Source organism: Magnolia sinica, chromosome 5 (assembly GCF_029962835.1).
Source record: "Magnolia sinica isolate HGM2019 chromosome 5, MsV1, whole genome shotgun sequence".
Taxonomy (NCBI): domain Eukaryota; kingdom Viridiplantae; phylum Streptophyta; class Magnoliopsida; order Magnoliales; family Magnoliaceae; genus Magnolia; species Magnolia sinica.
In genome coordinates, this window is record NC_080577.1 from 31,960,145 (window position 1) to 31,978,311 (window position 18,167).

The 18,167-nt window shown below is 39.3% G+C and overlaps 1 protein-coding gene across 1 annotated transcript; it reads left to right on the top strand.

Moving 5' to 3' along the window:
- Positions 1 to 388: 388 nt before the first annotated feature.
- On the top strand, positions 389 to 15,433 carry LOC131245904 (actin-depolymerizing factor-like). Its single transcript, XM_058245675.1, has 3 exons — positions 389 to 553; positions 2,123 to 2,388; positions 15,023 to 15,433. The coding sequence occupies exons 1-3, from the start codon at positions 539 to 541 to the stop codon at positions 15,171 to 15,173; spliced, it is 432 nt and encodes a 143-aa protein (XP_058101658.1). The 5' UTR covers positions 389 to 538; the 3' UTR covers positions 15,174 to 15,433.
- The last annotated feature ends 2,734 nt before the right edge of the window (positions 15,434 to 18,167 follow it).

An 18,167-nucleotide genomic window follows, 5' to 3' on the forward strand; every position in this document is an offset into this window, starting at 1 on the left:
TCCGTCCAACACCGACCGCACCGTGATCGATTGAAGGTGAGATAGATACAGCTCCCCTGGACCGTTGTTTCCAAGTTACCCTTTACGAGTGACGAGATCTACGATGGTTAGTTTTTTTAACTGTAAAAGGTCCATCTCGGGTGAAACTTTTAGATGAACGGTCTGGATCGTCACGTGACGTGGCAAGAAGCGGCGACCAGACCGTGTCCACCAAACGTCTCGGCGCCACATGCATCCATTTCGTCTGCAGTCTTTGCAGAAAGACAGTCCTCCACGCTCTCATTTCTCCAAAGAGGAATACTCCTTTTTCCCCTTCTCTTTCGTCGCTAAGAATCTCTCTCTCTCTCTCTCTCTCTGCTTTTTTTTTTTTTCTTCTTCTATAAAAGCAAAGAACTGTATTCTCTCTCTCTCTCTCTCTCTCTCTCTCTCTCTCTTCTTCACTTTTACCTTTCCGACCAAACCCAATCCCTTATATTCTTTTTAAACAGTCGTTTCTCTTCTTCTCTTCTCCATTTCCTTCTGCTCTTGATTTGCGGCCATGTCTTTCCGAATGGTAAGCTTCTTCCGATCCCTTGCTGGATATTTCCTTGTTGAGAAAATGCGATTATTTTAGATCTGACTTCTTTCAGTTTCTGTATCAGTTTTTTTTTTTCGGAATTTCATGTCTTAAACGGCTAGATCTGATGCGATCTTTGTGAAACTACGACATGAAACGATGGAGATATTGTTTATGTGTTTTTCTCGGTTTTGTTGTCTGAATTAGGAACGATTTCGATCGATTTTATAGGAGTGGATTTGATTCTGTGACTTGAATCTTGAACTGATTGCATTTGTTCTTCATAATAGGGCAGTTTTTTGATGAAAATCTTTATCATCTGCATATAACTTCTAATTAAGGAAAATCGCAGGAGTGATCTTGAATTCTCTGCACTTTGTAAGGGTTTTGTCTGAAATAGGACAGATTTGGATGAAAATCTAAACTTCAGTTACTATGGATGGGTCACTTGGAGCTGTAAGCCTTCCCCCTCTCCAAATTAGGCCAGATTATGGTGAAAATCTTGATCACTTGCATTCCCCAAAAATGAGGGGACATCGCGACAGAGGCTTCTTTTTCTGTAGGATTTCTTCTCCAAACTAGTGCAGATTTTGCTGAAGATTTTAGATGAATGGTTTGGATTTACATAAGCCTTTCCTCTGTTTAGATTTCATGAAGATAGATCACCGGCATTTTCATCCAAGTGAGGGAAATTTATGACAGAGATCCTGAATTTCATTGCATATTGTAAGGTTTATTCTACTAATTAGGGCAGATCTTCATCTAGACTGCAAGTAAATCCTTTGGCATGTGTAATTGTTTCCTTCCAAATTAAAGGGTGTTAGATGAAAGTCTAATGCTTTTGGGTTTGATAATTACTTTGAAACTGTCGCATATTTTTTAGATTTTCTGCAACTCTGTGCATGATTATTGAAATATTGATTTTTCTTCATATTAGTCTAGCTGAAAGTTCGACGTTGATTTTCTGGCCTGTGAAGGAGTTGAAAAACCCTGTGTTTGGTATTGAATCCCCTTTTATAATTTGCCTACGATTCTTTTAATAAAAGCTTATGTTCATTTCTTCAAAAAGAAAAAAGTAAAAAGAAAAAACGATTGAAGGTGGTAGGGAGGGTTTGGGGTCCTCATAACAGGACTCAAAAGCATAAACCTTACCATTCCCATTTGAACGGTAAAGGTATAATCCCTCTGGGGGAGTGTGCTACAAGAATGTGGTGGAACCAATGTTGGTTATTGATAGGGTTAATGTGTTCTGAGAGAGAAGAATATCTTCTGTGTCCTACACCTCTTGCTCGGTAATGGAGCTGCTGTAATAATGGGGAGATAGTGTGCTCTGTGCCTATATATTAGGGTGAGTTTATTTGCTTTTGTGCTGCTGTATTCTTTGTCACCTTTCAGTGCTTTTTTAATAATTTTTTCATCAACTTTCAAAAATAAAAAAGATTGAAATCTTAATTTTCGTATCTGTTTTTTTTTTTTTTGTTTTTTTTTTTGTTTTTGTTTTTTGTTTTTCTTTTTCTGGTTGATTTCTTTATTACGAGGGCTTATGTGTTAGGATTTCTTTCACAGTCAAGTGCTCCTTCTGGCATGGGAGTGGCCGATCATACCAAGGCTGCTTTTATGGAACTGAAGAGGAAGAAGGTATACCGCTATGTAATATTCAAGATCGACGAGCAGAAAAAGGAGGTTGTGGTCGAGAAAACTGGAGGCCCAGCTGAGAGTTATGATGACTTCACTGCAGCTTTGCCAGAGAATGATTGCCGGTATGCAGTCTACGACTTTGATTTCGTGACTGCGGAGAACTGCCAAAAGAGCAAGATCTTCTTCATCGCGTGGTTAGTTTTTCCCTAATACTCAATTGCCAATTCTTACATGTTGCTGTTGTTGTAGAGCAACAGTTTGACCTTCAGAACACATCTCAAGTCTGTTTCACAATAATATTTGAAATTATACCAACTCATGTGTTGCCGTTGTTGTAGAGTAGCAGTTTGACTTTCAGAACACATCTCAATTTTGTTTCACAAAAATATTTGAAATGATACCAACTCTTACATGTTGCTGTTGTTGTAGAGTAGCAATTTGACTTTCAGAACACAGCTCAATTTTGCTTCACAATAATATTTGAAATGATACCAACTCATACCTATAGACCTCATTGCCACTTCATCACTACCTCCATACTAGTCTGGATTCTCCACAAGTATGGGTGTACACACATCCAAGGCTCTTTTGCATGCATGCAAGAGTTTGTCTTAAAATATTCAAGAGACATACCATTATGATAGACTTCATGCATTTATTTTTGTTAATAACTTTGATATTGATATTGCTGAAATACAATTTTTATCCTAATGCAGTAACAAGTCAACTGGTAATCTAGTTAACAGACAAGTTGTCCACATTTAATAAATTTGGCATAGTAAAGAACTTGTTGTTTGAGCTTTCTAGTGAAATCCATAACGCATGGTGGAACACATTTTTATCAAAAGGAGAAAGTAGTCCTATCTCTCCCTTGAAATAGAAGTATCAAAGGTTTGAGGTCATTACTCATATCCGTTGTGATAAGAAGACGTACACGGGAGTTGATGTGGCTTTTGTGAGGCCACAATTTTGGATTTTTGAATAAGATATTCATGTTAACTAGGCTGGGAGATGAGCATGGAGTATGTTCTCAACTGAAATTTAATGAAGACAAGGAAATGGGTATTTTTTATTAGCTTTCTCTGATTTGATTCATGATGCAGGGGAAAAAAAAATCTCTCAACCATGAAGCAGTTGCCAAAACGGAAAAAAGAAAAAAGAAAAAAGAAAAAACAAAAGAGAAATCGAATTCTATTTATCAGCTATGGTTGGTTCTAGGGGCCTTAAAAAAATAATCCTGCGGAGGCTAATCCCACTTGTTGGCCTAATATAATAACCTTTGTGCTCTGGGAATGGTATTTTGCTAATGTAATCTCTTCAGGCTCTTCTCCTCTTTTGACAACATTTGATTTCTGATATAAAAAAAATTAATAGCTAAAAGATGCAATATATCCTTCATTTTTTTTTGAAAGATACAATATATCCTTCATTCTCTTAGATCATCTCCTAACTCTCAAGCAAATAAGGGTTGGAGCACCTTTATGAATTCTATTTGTTTCGGCTTTAACAATCCCATTTGGGTTGGCTTTATCAATCCTTTTTGGGTTGGCTTTATGAATCCCACGTCAGTTGATTTTACAAAATGTGCCTGTGTTTAAGAGTTTGGGGTGGTTCTTTTTCAATAGTAAAAAGATGCGACACACAATAACACAACACAGTTAAAATTTTAACCTTTTGGTAGGGGTTACAATAAAATCCACATAAATTGTTCATGTGGTTCTTTTTGTTGGCTTTCTAATGAGTCTGGATTGATCTAGTAATCCTGGACCTTCACTTTTGTACAACCCCTATTTCCAATTTTGCATTAGCCACTCTCGAGTTCAAAGCATGGTGTTCTTGGGATTGGTTATCTTCTTTAGTAAGTGGGGATATGGTCTAATTTCTCCCGTAGTTCACCTTTCTCAAGCCAGTAAGGTCCTAGAAAAAAATCATGAATACATGCCATTCTCTGGGCATCAGAACTTGTGCTGTTTCTCTGAAGGCACAAATACACTCCATGTACGGTTCTTTCTCTTGAGGGTATTCATTAAGATCATGATCGGTTTTACAGGAGCATAGCTGCATAGGAAATCAACAAGCAATACACAGATAGGGACAACTTGAAAATAGGAGTGACAATTTTATTTTCATGAAGTGTGAAGTGAAGCAGCAACAAATTTGTGCGCGGGAGCGGGGAAGCATCTTTTTCAAAATGTTAGCAAGTAAAAACTGCTAAGAACTGGGAGTGGGTGTGTGATTATGAAGTGCGATTCAAAGTGGGAGCAGCACCAGATCAGAAGGATCATGCAACTAAGGGACTCACACCAATTCAATGGTCTGACTGAGTGGGAGTGGTTGGAGTTTCACTAAATAGTTCTGATGGACTCTCCCCACCATAGCTTGAAGAATCTCTCCAAGAAATTCCAGTCACAAGAAAAAATAACTTTGTTTCTTGCATTCATTCTATTCATCAAAAGATCATTTAAGCTTTTTCTGAAGGGTTCTTTTACATGTACGTACACGTTTCCTGAAGTGTAAGAAAACTCCAATTCCCATCCTTCTTTTTAAAACATAGAGTTTATTTAAAAAACAAAAACTAAGGACAACAGGCAATAAGGATCAATAGTGCCTGGGATTTGATGACAAGAAGTCACAAGAAGGTAGAGGATAGACCACCAAACTTCATGGGTAAACCTGCAGTGGATGAGGAGATGGTTCATCAATTCCCCCTCTTGCACGCATATATATTATCTGTTCACAATAACTTTCTGCCTACTTCTAAGGTGGTCCAAAGAGAGGATTTTATCAAGACCAGGAACCCAACCGAATCCAGCACCTTGGTGGATTGCCGGTCCCTCAAATAATATCCTTAGGAACCCTGATTAGCCTTCCCCTGGGAAGTGTGAGTAGAATGATCGCACTGTAAACTTGTTGGGCACTTCCCGCTTCCATATTCTTTCCCCCCAATTAATTGACATGAAAATGGCTCCCAGAATGGAAAGAAGGATGGTGCAGGAATTAAATTAGGTTTCCTCTGAAAAGAATATGCCAGACCAGGTGTGCCCACCCTCCCTGCTGAAGAAATGATCATCAGGAATGTCTCTTCTCAATCACAATGCTGTAAAGATTTTGGAACTAACTGCAAAGCCTTCGATTAAAACACCACAAATGTTCCCAAAACTGAATTCTAGAATCGTCAGCAATAAGGAATCTAATACCTTATAGCTCTCCAAAATTTTGAAACAAATTGCGCTGATCTAGTTCTATGATCCCAGCCATTTGAACTGACCTTTTCTCATATTAATCACTCGTTTCCACAACCACTAGGAATACCCCTCCTTCCAGGTTTCGTGGAACATCATGTCCCCTTAGCATGAGCTTCATCATGAATCACTTCCTGCCCTTCTTGAAAAAGTATTCTTCTCCGTATCTTCAATGGCATTTTGATCCTGTATATATCTGAGAAGAATGTGACAATGCTCTATGGGAATGATTGTGCTCCACATATCATCCGAGCAGCATTCTCCAAAGAAGCTTGGAGAACAACAAAAGATATATTTAGACAGGGTGTTCTTCTCACTTCAAAAAATAACTCATATTTGATAATTTCGTCATTGCCTCCTAAGAAGTGAAATTTCCATGCTTATATCCATCATTAACCATCTGAACGATCCTACCATGTGCCATACTTCTAATTCTAAATAGATCAGCTTGTGAAGCCTTGGTGTTAGCCAGCATCCAGATTTATCCTGGTGATGGAACTTGCTCGGATACCAAATTGACACAGGACCAAATTGGATTTGAATTTTCTGAACATCTATTGCTATTGCATGGAAACTAATTTATAGAAAAATGAGTGCTAGCAATTCTTAATCTCTTACTATAACTATTTATCTTTTGAAAAGTACTTTCTTACTAGAACTTGCAATTAGTAACTGGTTGTGTAGGAGAATTTGAAATCAACAAGTAATGCATAAATAGGGACAACTTGGAAATAGGAGTTATTGAAATTTAGGAGTGTTTCTAATTTTACCAAGCGGTTATGATGGAATTTGCCCCCCATAGCTCGAAGAATCTTTCCAAGAAATTCCAGTTACAAGAATAAAAGTAACTTTGTTTCTTTCATGCAATCCATATTCATTAGTCTTTTAACAGTTTATTTACGACCTGAATATATATATATATATAATATGGTGTGAAAATGCCCTTGCATTATTCACCATCGGTGAGGAGTCTCGAACACGAGACCTCCTGCTCTAATATCACTTTGATGCAGGACAACTAGCCACTTGCTCTAAAAGCTCGAACTAATAGAGTGTGACGAATCAATCCCTTTACCTTATAGCCCAAACCCCACATCCTATGTGTTAGGTCCTTGGCCGAACCCCTCGTGGGTCCCACATCACATGGGTTTTGCATCACATGTGTACACACACAGAGAGAGAGAGAGAGAGAGAGAGAGAGAGAGAGAGAGAGAGAGAGAGAGAGAGAGAGAGATGATTATTTACACCCTGAATTAAATCATTCTTTTTTAAATATTAACTTAGATTCTCTATAAAAACAATGGAAAATAGGCACTAAAGGATCAATAGTCCCTGGGGGATTCAACAATGAAAAGTCATAAATCACATCACAGAGATATCCTTCCCCCCGAATTTTCTTGATTTGATATTTAAGTTGTTTCAGATTTGTTGCTAAACATCCCACTATTGTGCTTGCTAGATTCATCAAAGGCTAGTCATCAATCTTGGCACCATAATACACTTCTCATTTTCTTGAGCAACCCCATTCAAGCTTATAAAAAAGCTTCAATCTTCCTAGGCATTACACAAGTTGCACTTAAAAAGGACCTCTGCTTTACAATCCATCACGTAATTGCAATGTGTAAGTGTAAATAAGTGTTCCACTAATTCCTTCTTTTTGAGACAAAAATGCAAGCATTAATGATAATCGCATGGATATGAATATCAGTATCATATTGGTCAATACGACCATATCGTATCTGTATCGGCACGAGATGGTACGCAATACGGGCTCGTATCGGCCCGATATGAAAAAACTGCCCTGTATCGGCACTGATATGGGGCCAATATGGCCGATATAGGCCGATACGCCCATAAAAGCCCAATTTTGATTTATTTATTTATTTTTCAAAATTTCACTCATGTCTTTTCTTCTTCTTCTTCTTCTTTAAAAATAATAATAATAATAAAAAAACCATGGAAGAAGCTTAAAAGCTCATTTTAGGTTAGATCTAGACTTATTTTAGGATCAAAACAAATGATTTGAATGCGATTCAACAAATCGAAGTGAAGTGGACAATTATGGAAAAAATTGGAAAGAAGGGTAAACCTTCACTTAAAAAAAATAAAATATTTTCATATTCTTTTTGTTGTATTTCAATGTAATGGGCCATTTGTCACCAAATCATGCTTGATTTGTGCTTAATTAGTACCCAGTTAGTTGACCTTTAACAAATCAAATTGACATACAACATTCTCATCAAAGAATGGTCCGATACACCATTGAATACATGGTCAAAATACAAAAATAAATAAATAAATAAATAAATAAAAATGATAGATTCTTAGATATCTCTCTCTCCCTTTTTCTTTTTTCGCTAGTTTTCTAATATTTTTTTCTTTTAAAAAAATTCTGACCGATATGGGGTGATACAGCCCTGATACCAATACGTGATGCCGTAGCGTATTATTTTTCTGCCGGGCCGATACGTTGACCGATACCAACATTTATAACCATGAATAATCATCTTTTGGCTCTACTCGAATGCCTGATAGTTAAGCATCTTGTCCCTTGCTTCCAGCCACCCAAAAGCTATCACCTGAGGAATTAATGGAATATATACTCATGAAAAAAGCTATCACCCGATGAGAGCCATATAATGCCTGATCTTATGTGGTTGGGGCTCTATCACACTACTCTCCTCTGAAAGCATCGAGTGGGCTTTCTTCACCGACAAAATTTCTCTCACAGGCATCCATCTCCATTCATCAATTTGCCTAGTCGATGGTCTCCATCTATACTGCAACTTGATGAGGATGAGAAAGCCTCCCACCATTTTGTGTTCAGGAACGTTCCTTTAGAGTGTTGGAGTCCAAAACACTGGGTGGTCCTCGATATATTCTGTAATATCAATAGACCATAACCCCTCCCTCAGGTACCACCTTCATGTGAGCAAAAACTTGCCATAGAGCTTTTTTATATTGTTGAGGTTTGCCAAGTCCATACGCATTTCTTTTGTAAATTCTCAAGCAATTCTTTGTATGACTGGCCTGATTTTTTTTTCCAGAGCATTGAGAGGATGTGACACGATGGATGGCTTGGATCTCAGTCATTCCCGTGCTGGGCCTCGAATAGCTGGTTGCCTGTCGAAAAAGATGCCTTGTACACGAATGAGATGCATGGTTTGGAAATCTAGACCAGCCATTGATTTGATTGGGCATACTGTGGATGGAGTAATCCTAGAAGAGCTCCCAGATTAGAAATTCATAATAGTTAAACAGTGAAAAGTACGGAGACAGTGTGGAAGTGCAGACTTTTGGGTGTCAATGATATATTCCAATCTGGAAGGTTTTTTCGGTCATTATCCTTTGAAAGCATCCGCCCGTACAAATGGGAGATGGTTTGGAAATCTAGACCATTGATCTGACTAGGCCTACTGTGGATGGGGTAATCCTTTTCATTGAAAAAAAGCAATAGACTGTGGTGCCACTTACATGGAATGCATGCGACAGGACAATATTTATGTCTTTACGCGTCAAGATTCCATCAGAACTTGCTGATAAATCTTGTTCTTGACAATTTATTGGTTTGGCAATTTCTCGGGAGATTTTCAGGTTTTAAGGTTTTTATCAGAATTTTGTTAGGAAAATCTTGCTGAAAATAAAACTTTAAAAATATCTATTATAAATTAGGTAAATAATATTAAGAATTTATATTGTATGTGTGTATAATGAAATAGGGCCAATGCACGAGTTTCGCTATAAATCATGGAAAATTTAGAACTGCTGAGATTTTAAAAATATCATGACATAAACATGATAATGTTGTTTGCGATGTTGTCAGAATCATAATTGTAAAGTAAATAATATTAGGGGTCAAATCTTATCGAATCACAATCATGAGATTTTTTTCCTTCTATTTTTCTTTTAAATGACAAGCTGAAAAATTATAAATAAACCAGAAAAATGAAAAACTCATTAACCATCCATTTCCCATCAATGTGTGCAAAGAAAGGTAATAATAATTCATATCATGATATTATTAATTGAGAACATGTATATGGTAAAACTGTAAACATACACGTGTCATAATAAAGTTCAATCACTTAAGTGGCACTATCCTTAAGGGGCTGTTTGGATGCTTGTGAAATCCCTCCAATGTAAACTCTTATTTTTTTCTACTAAGAAATTCCACCAAAGTCAACTCCACTTGTAAAGTGTCATGTTTGGTTAACTGGTAAAGTGTTTACCAGCAAACAGTATTGTGTTTGGGTACTTGTAAAATGTTATTGTTAATTAGAAAGTGTTGGTATAGATTCGAGAAAAATGATCATTAGGAAGTAAAGAGTTTACATGTAAACTAAAACACAACCTTTTGGAGGTAAACATTGCGAAACTTTTGGTGTAAACTCTTTACAACTTGTAAACAATTCACACCATTTTCCCCCATCCAAACACATGGTGTAAAAATGTTTACAACCTTGGGATTTTACAAGATGCAAATGTGACACAGGGCAACTAACCACTTGTTCTAAAAGCTTGAACTGATAGAGCGTAGCGAATCAATCCCTTTATCTCATAGCCAAGTCAGGCCCTCGACTGAACCCCCCTCGTGGGCCCCACTTCACACGGGCTCACTTCACATGGGTCTTGCCTTAGACGAGCCACCCACCCCGAGCGTGCCCCCGCTTCACACATGCCACCCCACTTGAGCCTGATGTGAAAATGCCCATACACTAATCACCCTTGGTGAGGAGTCTTGAACACGAGACCTCCCGCTCTGATACCAGGTGAGGATCTCAAACACGAGACCTCCTGTTGAACCCCCTCGTGGGCCCCACTTCACATGGATCTCGCCTCACATGAGCCACTCACCTCACATGGGCCGCCCACCCCGAGTGTGCCCTTGCTTCACACAGGCCACCCCACTCGAACTAGGCGTGAAAATGCCCTTGTATTAATCATTCCTGGTGAGGAGTCTCGAATACAAGACCTCTCGCTCTGATACCACTTTTGACACAGGACAACTAACCACTTGCTCTAAAAGCTCGAATTGATAGAGCGTAGCGAATCAATCTTTTTGTCTCATAGCCCAGGTCAGGCCCTCGGCTGAACCCTCCTCGTGGACCCCACTTCACATGGGTCTCGCCTCACATGAGCCACCCACCTCACATGGGCTGCTCACCCTGAATGTGCTCCCACTTCACACAGGCTATCCCACTCAAGCCCGATGTGAGAATGCACCTACATTAATCACTCTTGGTGAGGAGTTTTGAATACGAGACCTCCCACTTTGATACCACTTTTGACGCAAGACAACTAACCACTTGCTGTAAAAGCTCAAACCGATAGAGCGTGGCGAATCAATCCCCTTTTCTCATATCCTAGGTTAGGCTCTCGGCCGAACCCTCCTCTTGGGCTCCACTTCACATGGGTCTCACTTCACACGGGCTGCCCACCCCGAGTGTGCCCCTGCTTCACAGAGGCCACCCCACTCGAGCCTGCTGTGAAAATGCCCCTGCATTAAAATGACCCCTACGGAAAATTTATCTTAAATTGTTTGTTTGTTTGTTTGTTTTTTTGATTTTGAATATTAAAATCTTTATTACTCCTCTCTTCCTAAAACAAACAAGAATGGTGGTTTATTTAAGAGTTTTGCTAAGCGCACATGCATGTGCAAAGCTCGTGTACACATCACACGTGCCAGCATGGGACATACATGCCTGATCTAATCCATCCTTCAGGTTGGTCCGACCTTATACGTATTTTCCCAAATATAAGATATGATCCAATTAGCATGTGGGCCCCAATACTGGAAACAATTGGATGGGTTAGAAAACTTAAGCCAAGTTATTCGAAGTTGTACAAATGTTTTGCAAACTATGGTCCACCTAACCAGTGATAACCAGGCTAGGGCATCAATATAGTGGTGCCATTCTGATGGATGGATTTGATCTCAGATCTATCATGCCATGTGACGCATGGTGTGTACATGAGCTTTATTTTTATTGCATGTGTGTGGGCTTAGGAGAGTTCTTACTTTAACGTGCATGGCCTTTTCTATGTTTTAAAAGCAAAATGAAAAAGAAAAGAAGCAACAAAAAAGTAGTTAAATTCCATTTTTCCAGAGTTTTAGGAACACCCAAAAATTTGTGTGATTGGATCTTATGATTCACACAATTCAATAGGTTCATGTATGAGTTGATACGAGTTGTACGAAATTATTATTATTATTATTATTTTAAAAATGGATAATAGAGATTTTATTAAAGAAGGAAAAACAAAACTACCACTAGATGGCCTAGTGAGAGGCTAGAACACAACTCACAGTAATGAGGGTCTGCGATAAGGACTAGAGGGAAAAAAAAAAGGAAAGAAAGAGAAAGAAGGGCTGCTAGACAAAGCTACCACATAAGTGGCATCCCCAAATCCCAGAACCAAAAGAACATGAATCCAGCCCCAACAACTTATCTTTTATAGTACAATTCATGTAACATTTTTATGGATTTGCATTTGGACATGTGGTAGACGTCGTTTGTATGGTTGGGATTTGAATTGTAATTGGACAATTTTGATAACATTGGTTGTTTAGTTAATTCTTCTGATAATATCGCCAGATCGTTTTAATGAGTGAGTTCCCAATTACTGCATGCAGCAGAGGTCGACATTGAGCTTATACCTTTTCACATTGGTTATGGACGAGTTAACGAGGCATTTGTAGGAAGAGATCACATGGTGTATGTTGTTTGCAAATGACATAGTTTTGATCAGTGTTTTAAATAGCGGTAGCGTGTTGTGTAGTGTTTAGCCCTTTGTAGCATGTATTGTAAGGTACACGGTACTTCTATTTTTTAATTTAGATATAAAAAAATATAATAAATAGTAAGAATGAATATATATATATATATATATATATATATATATATATATATATATATATATATATATATATATATTTATGCCTAAAAGATTATTTATTTTTCAAGTATAGGCATGTTCAAACAAGTTATTAATCATCATTTATCAAAAGTCAATTCACATACATAAACCAAATCAAATTATTATCTCATCAATAACTTTTTAAGCAAACTTTAATTAATAATATCTAATTAAAACTACAAGTCACAAGTACGAAAATAAATTAAAATCCCACAGGTTAAGAGTATTAAGTACAAAATGCAAAATATAATTACCACTTATTTTTAAAAAAAGGCATAGCGTATGCTGCACACGCTATGACACTACATACGCTATTTGTACATTACGACCCTGGTAGCATATGCTATAGGGGATTTACGCTATTTGCTAACACTACATACCGTTGTAGCTACGCTATGCTACACTATGGGTGCTATTCAAATCATTGGTTTTGATTGACAAGATGAGGGAGGGTGTAAACACAAAGCTAGATTTATGGAGGGGTGCTTTAAAATCCAAAGGATTTAAAATTAGTCAGACTAAAACAAAGAATATAGAGTGTAATTTTAGTAACAATAGTAATGAAAATGAGGAATTAGTTAAGATTGTTGACCAAGAAGTTTCCCAAACTGACCACTTTTGGGACCTTAGGTTGATAATTCATAAGAGTGGATAGATTGAGGAGGATGTTGCCCATGGAATTCAAGTTGGGTGGAAGAAATGGAGATGTGCCTTTGGAGTTTTATGGGATTGTCGTGTACCACTCAAACTGAAAGATATTTTATAGGGTAGCTATAAGACTAGCCATGCTTTATGGGACATAATGTTGGGCAGTTAAGGAGCATGTTCATAGGATGAGTGTAGCTCAAATGAGGATGTTGAGATGGATGAATGGCAAGATGAGGAAAGATAGAATTAGAAATGAATGTATTTGAGGAACTTAGGAGTATCATCAATAGGTAATAAGAGATGAGGGAAAGTAGACTTAGATGTTTGTTCATGTGCAATGGAGACAGAGAACCACACCGGTTAGATGGAGAGAGTTGGTTCAAGTTGAAGGTTCTAAAAGGGCAAAGGGGAAGACCTAAAAGGACGTGGATGGAGGTAGTAAGAAAGGACGTGATAACATAGGGTCTTTACTCATGTCTCGGTGGTAGACTCACAAGAGGTTCAACACAAGGTCATGGGTTTGAGTACCCATTGTGGGGAAATCCCACTGTGGTGTGAGTGCATGGGTGTGTGGGGTGTGAGTGCATGTGTAATAATAAATCAATAAATAAAACTGATCGTATGGCCCTTGATGGAGTGGAATTTGGAAAAGGATTCATGTTGCTGGCCCCAATTAATTGGGATAAGGCTTTTAGATGATGATGGTGACCTAAATTTTGTCATTTCACATATCCCTGACAGGAGTTGTAGTAGCATCACTAAATTTTTTCGTTTCACATATCCCTGACAGGAGTTGTAGTAGCATCACTAAATTTTTTCGTTTCACATATCCCTAAATTTTGTCATTTCACATATCCCTCCATCTTCACTGATCCTCTTTGTCAACCCCCACTGAGTGTGCGCGCGTGTTGAACCCCCATGACTATTATCACATGATTTTTCTTAGAAAGGAAAGAAAGAAGAAAAAGAAGGAATTTTTTGATTCAGTTAAGAGGCTGCTCTGATTTGGGGTAGGGAGGGATAAGCTGATTATTCTATCCTATAACTAGGTAAGTTGGAAAAAGACTTTAAAAATATGATCATCAATATTTCAGTTAAAAAATTAGTTTATTTTTGAGATTCAATCATCACTGAAGTAGAGAGGTGGCCTTAGGTGTTGACTGTAGAGAAGTGTTGAAGAAATGGAGAGAATGTCGTGTTCATCCAACCTCAAAATGGGAGTTACTTCAGAGTTCAGATATCAGGATTATGGGAGCATTCATTGATGGGGACATGGGGTGGTAAAAATGATGTGTGCGAGGTTATCAGCTTCGGTTCAAACCGTTAGCAAGCATAAATGGCGATGAAGCAGGAGTGGGTAGGCGAGTCTGAAGTGGGAGAGGCACAACTTATCCTTTGCCTATTTGCCTCCTGGCGGTAAAGATTCTAACAAATTGAGGCCTGTGAGATTAATACACTGTGATGGCAAGTCGAGAAGCAATATTGAATCGCAAAAGCATGCACACGAGAATGCAGTATTTACATGGTTCACCACAGGTCATGACGTGCGAGTTTGTCAATTGCTTGGTGGAGACGATGATCGAGGAGTTTTGACTGTGGATAAGTAGAGAAGCAAACTCTCATGGAATGGCTTTAGGCCTACTGTGTTTCCAAAAGTTTACATTAATGTATTGGGTCATTCCCCCTAGTAACGTGGTAGCCCAAGCCCAAGCACTAGAAACTGATCTCTCGAAAATGAACTGAAGACGTGTACTAGGAAAGTTGGGGGATTCAGGGCTGTGCTCCATCTACATCACGTCCACAATTTGGATGGTCCAGAATTGGCGTGCTTAGGCGCCACACCTGCACAGGGGTTGAGTTGTTGCACCCAAGTGAGCTGCAGATTGCTTGATAGCACTTGAACCAATATATTACACATCCCATCCTGAGCACTCTTAGAATCTCGATGTTATCAGAGGCGGTATTATTTCACTTATATTTCATTGATCATGTGTACTGTTTGATTTTTTTCTTTTGTCAGGTCTCCATCCATCTCCCGAATCCGAGCCAAGATGCTGTATGCCACGTCCAAGGAAAGGTTCCGACGGGAGCTTGATGGCATCCATTACGAGATACAGGCCACTGATCCCACGGAGATGGAATTGGATGTGATTAGAGACCGTGCGAACTAAGCGAGGCTCTCACAAAGAAGGATTTCATGTGATCAGGAGCAGAATTTGCACAACTATTAGGGACTGCTTTGGGTTTGGATTAGTAGCTGATAATGTGCAATATCTTATTCCTCACTGGACATATATGTATTAGCATTAAAAATAAATAAATAAATCAACATCTGACAGAAGGCTGATGGGATGGCCCACTTGTTTCAGTGGGCCTCTCCACTGTTATGATGCTTCTACAGGTGTGGTCGGGGTTTGGTCTTTATATGGAATTGACTGTCTATGTGCTACCATGACACTGGTTGGAATATATATAAATATTTATATTACTGGGAGACTCTCTCTCTCACACTAGTTGGAATATATATAAATATTTATATTACTGGAGATCTCTCTCTCTCTCTCTCTCTCTCTCTCTCTCTCCGGTTTGTGGTGTATATACAGGGAAAAAAGAAAATAAAAAAAAAAAGCAAATCCAGTGTCTATTGTTCTCCATGACAACATATCAGCTACCGGCAAGGTACCACTGACTTGACTTTTGGTAGAGTACAATTTGTTAGCTTCATGCTGACGTGCTACGGGTCCCATGAAATTGAGAGCTTGATTTCTCATGGGACGCGGATTCGCTACTGACAAGTGACACCGTCAGTGCCCCGTTTCAGATCCAAATAAACGCTCTCATCAGCTAATGGCGGGGCGTGGATTGGCTACCACATCGTCCATCCATTTGGAGAGATCATTTTAAGGCACGAGCCAAAGAACGAGGCAGATCCAAAGCTTGAGTGGGCCCCACCAGGAAAAAACATTTTAGGGCATGAGGTAGATCCAAAGCTCAAGTGGACTACATCAGTAAAAAGATGTGGGGATTGAAAGCCTACCATTAAAAATTTCTTGCAGGGCTGCAGAAGTTTTTTTTTATTATCAGGCTGATATTTGTATTTTTCCCTTCATCCATGTTTTTATTAACTTATGAACAGATTAGATCTCAAATAAACATCACGGTAAACCCTAGGAAGGTTTCAACGGTGGGTGTCACTGTCTCCGCTGTTTTCTATGGTGGGGTCCACTGAGCTTTGGATCTGCCTCATTCTTTAGCTCAGGCACTGAAATGATTTCTCCAAATGGATGGACAGTTTGGATACAACACATACAGCATGGTTCATGGTGGGGCCTGTCATTTTCACGGTGGAGCCCACAGAATTTGGTGGCGGCACTTCAGTAGAGAAACCGTAACTGGCTACTCAACTCGTCGGCAGCTACGCCCAGATCCATAGCTCAACTGGCAGACTGGGTGGAGATACGTCGTTTCAACACTTGAGGTCTTGGTATGCACATGGGTGTGTACTACCCCCCCCCCCCCCCAAAAAAAAAAAAAACTCCTCGGCAGCTAATCCGCATCCTTTCTCATGGTGGGGCCTGTCATTTTCACGCCTGCGACTTTGTACCGAAGCGGTACGTCGAGAGGAAAGATGGCATGGTACCACTGGTTGTAGGTGACGGCTTCTATCTCTATTTCTCTTATCTAATAATTTGTATGCCTACTGATACGTACGCAGGTACGAATATACTAGTTATACGGGTCTTTTTATCAAGCTTTTAAATCGGCTCATCCCAGCGGATTGCCAGTGACCTGGGCACATATATTCACAAAGCCACTCCTTCCCTCTGTTTTGAAAGACTACAGTAGGGCAGGATTCTAAAAATTAGATAGATCCGAAACTCATATGGGCCATACCACACAAAACAGTGGGGATTGAACGCTGCCGATGACAGACGTTCTCTCTATCAGGATGATATATATTCTCACAGTTTATCTGAATAGTGGTTTGGGTGGTGTATAAACATCATGGTCAGCTCCGGAAGGTTTCAACAGTGGATGTTGCTGTACTCACTGTTTTTTTGGTGTGGCCCACTCGAGTTTTGTATCTTCTCACCGTGTTTTTGGTGCGGACCACTTGAGTTTTGAATCTACTTGATTTTTAGAATCAAGTCCTATTTGTAGTCTTTCAAAACAGATGTACGAAGTGAATATTCCATGGGCAGATTAATAAACCCCACACAGCCCCTGACAGACATCTACAGGGCGCAACATCACCCCTAGAACGATCCATGTGGGTAATACCCTGACTGTAGGGGCCACCTTGATGTATGCATTGTATATCCACGCCGTCCATCTGCTTTTCCCCTAAACCGTAGAAGATACAAATTTCAGGTGGACCACACCACAGGTAACGGTGGTTGTTGGCCATTAAAAACCTTTGTGGGCCACAAAAGTTTTGGATCAAGCTGATTTTTGTTTTTGACATTCGTCCAAGTCCATGTGACCTTATCAAAGGTTGGATGGCCAATAAACATTACGGTGGATGCTAGTAAGTTTTTAATAGTGTAAGCCTTCAATGACCACCGTTTCATTTGGTGTGGCCCACTTGAAATTTATATCTGTTCTTTTTTGGGATCATATCTTAAAATAAGCTGGAAAAACAGATAAGTGGTGTCATATATAATGAATACAATGAGGTGGGCCACCCAAATGGACGTGGGGTGTGGCATACAAATGCAGGATGTAGACATTTTATGTGGTGGACCCCCCAAATGGACGTTAAATCTGGGTAAAGGGATGATTTTCCTGTAACGGCGCTTATTTCCTGTCCCTGTTCCCATTTTAAGAGGACATGAGCTCATTATGGTGGGCCCTCTAGACCAGAAATCCAGATCTTGTAAAAGTCTGTCATGTGTTATGTGCCTCCACGAGAATCACATGTGAACTGAACTGTGTGTCGAAGTTCCATTGAACTAACTTGCGTGGGCCCCACATGATCAGAGCCGTAGGGTTTTATCATCTCTACGCCCACCCCATTTCTTCTCCTCGTGGGAATACGACGGTCCAACTTTCTACTTATTTCTTATCATAAACTGACAGAGCTAGCTTGAACCGCGGAGGAACGTGGGGGATCTCACTTGCGCTTGCTGAGTGGTACGTGGGAAACACATGCACTGGATCCTCAC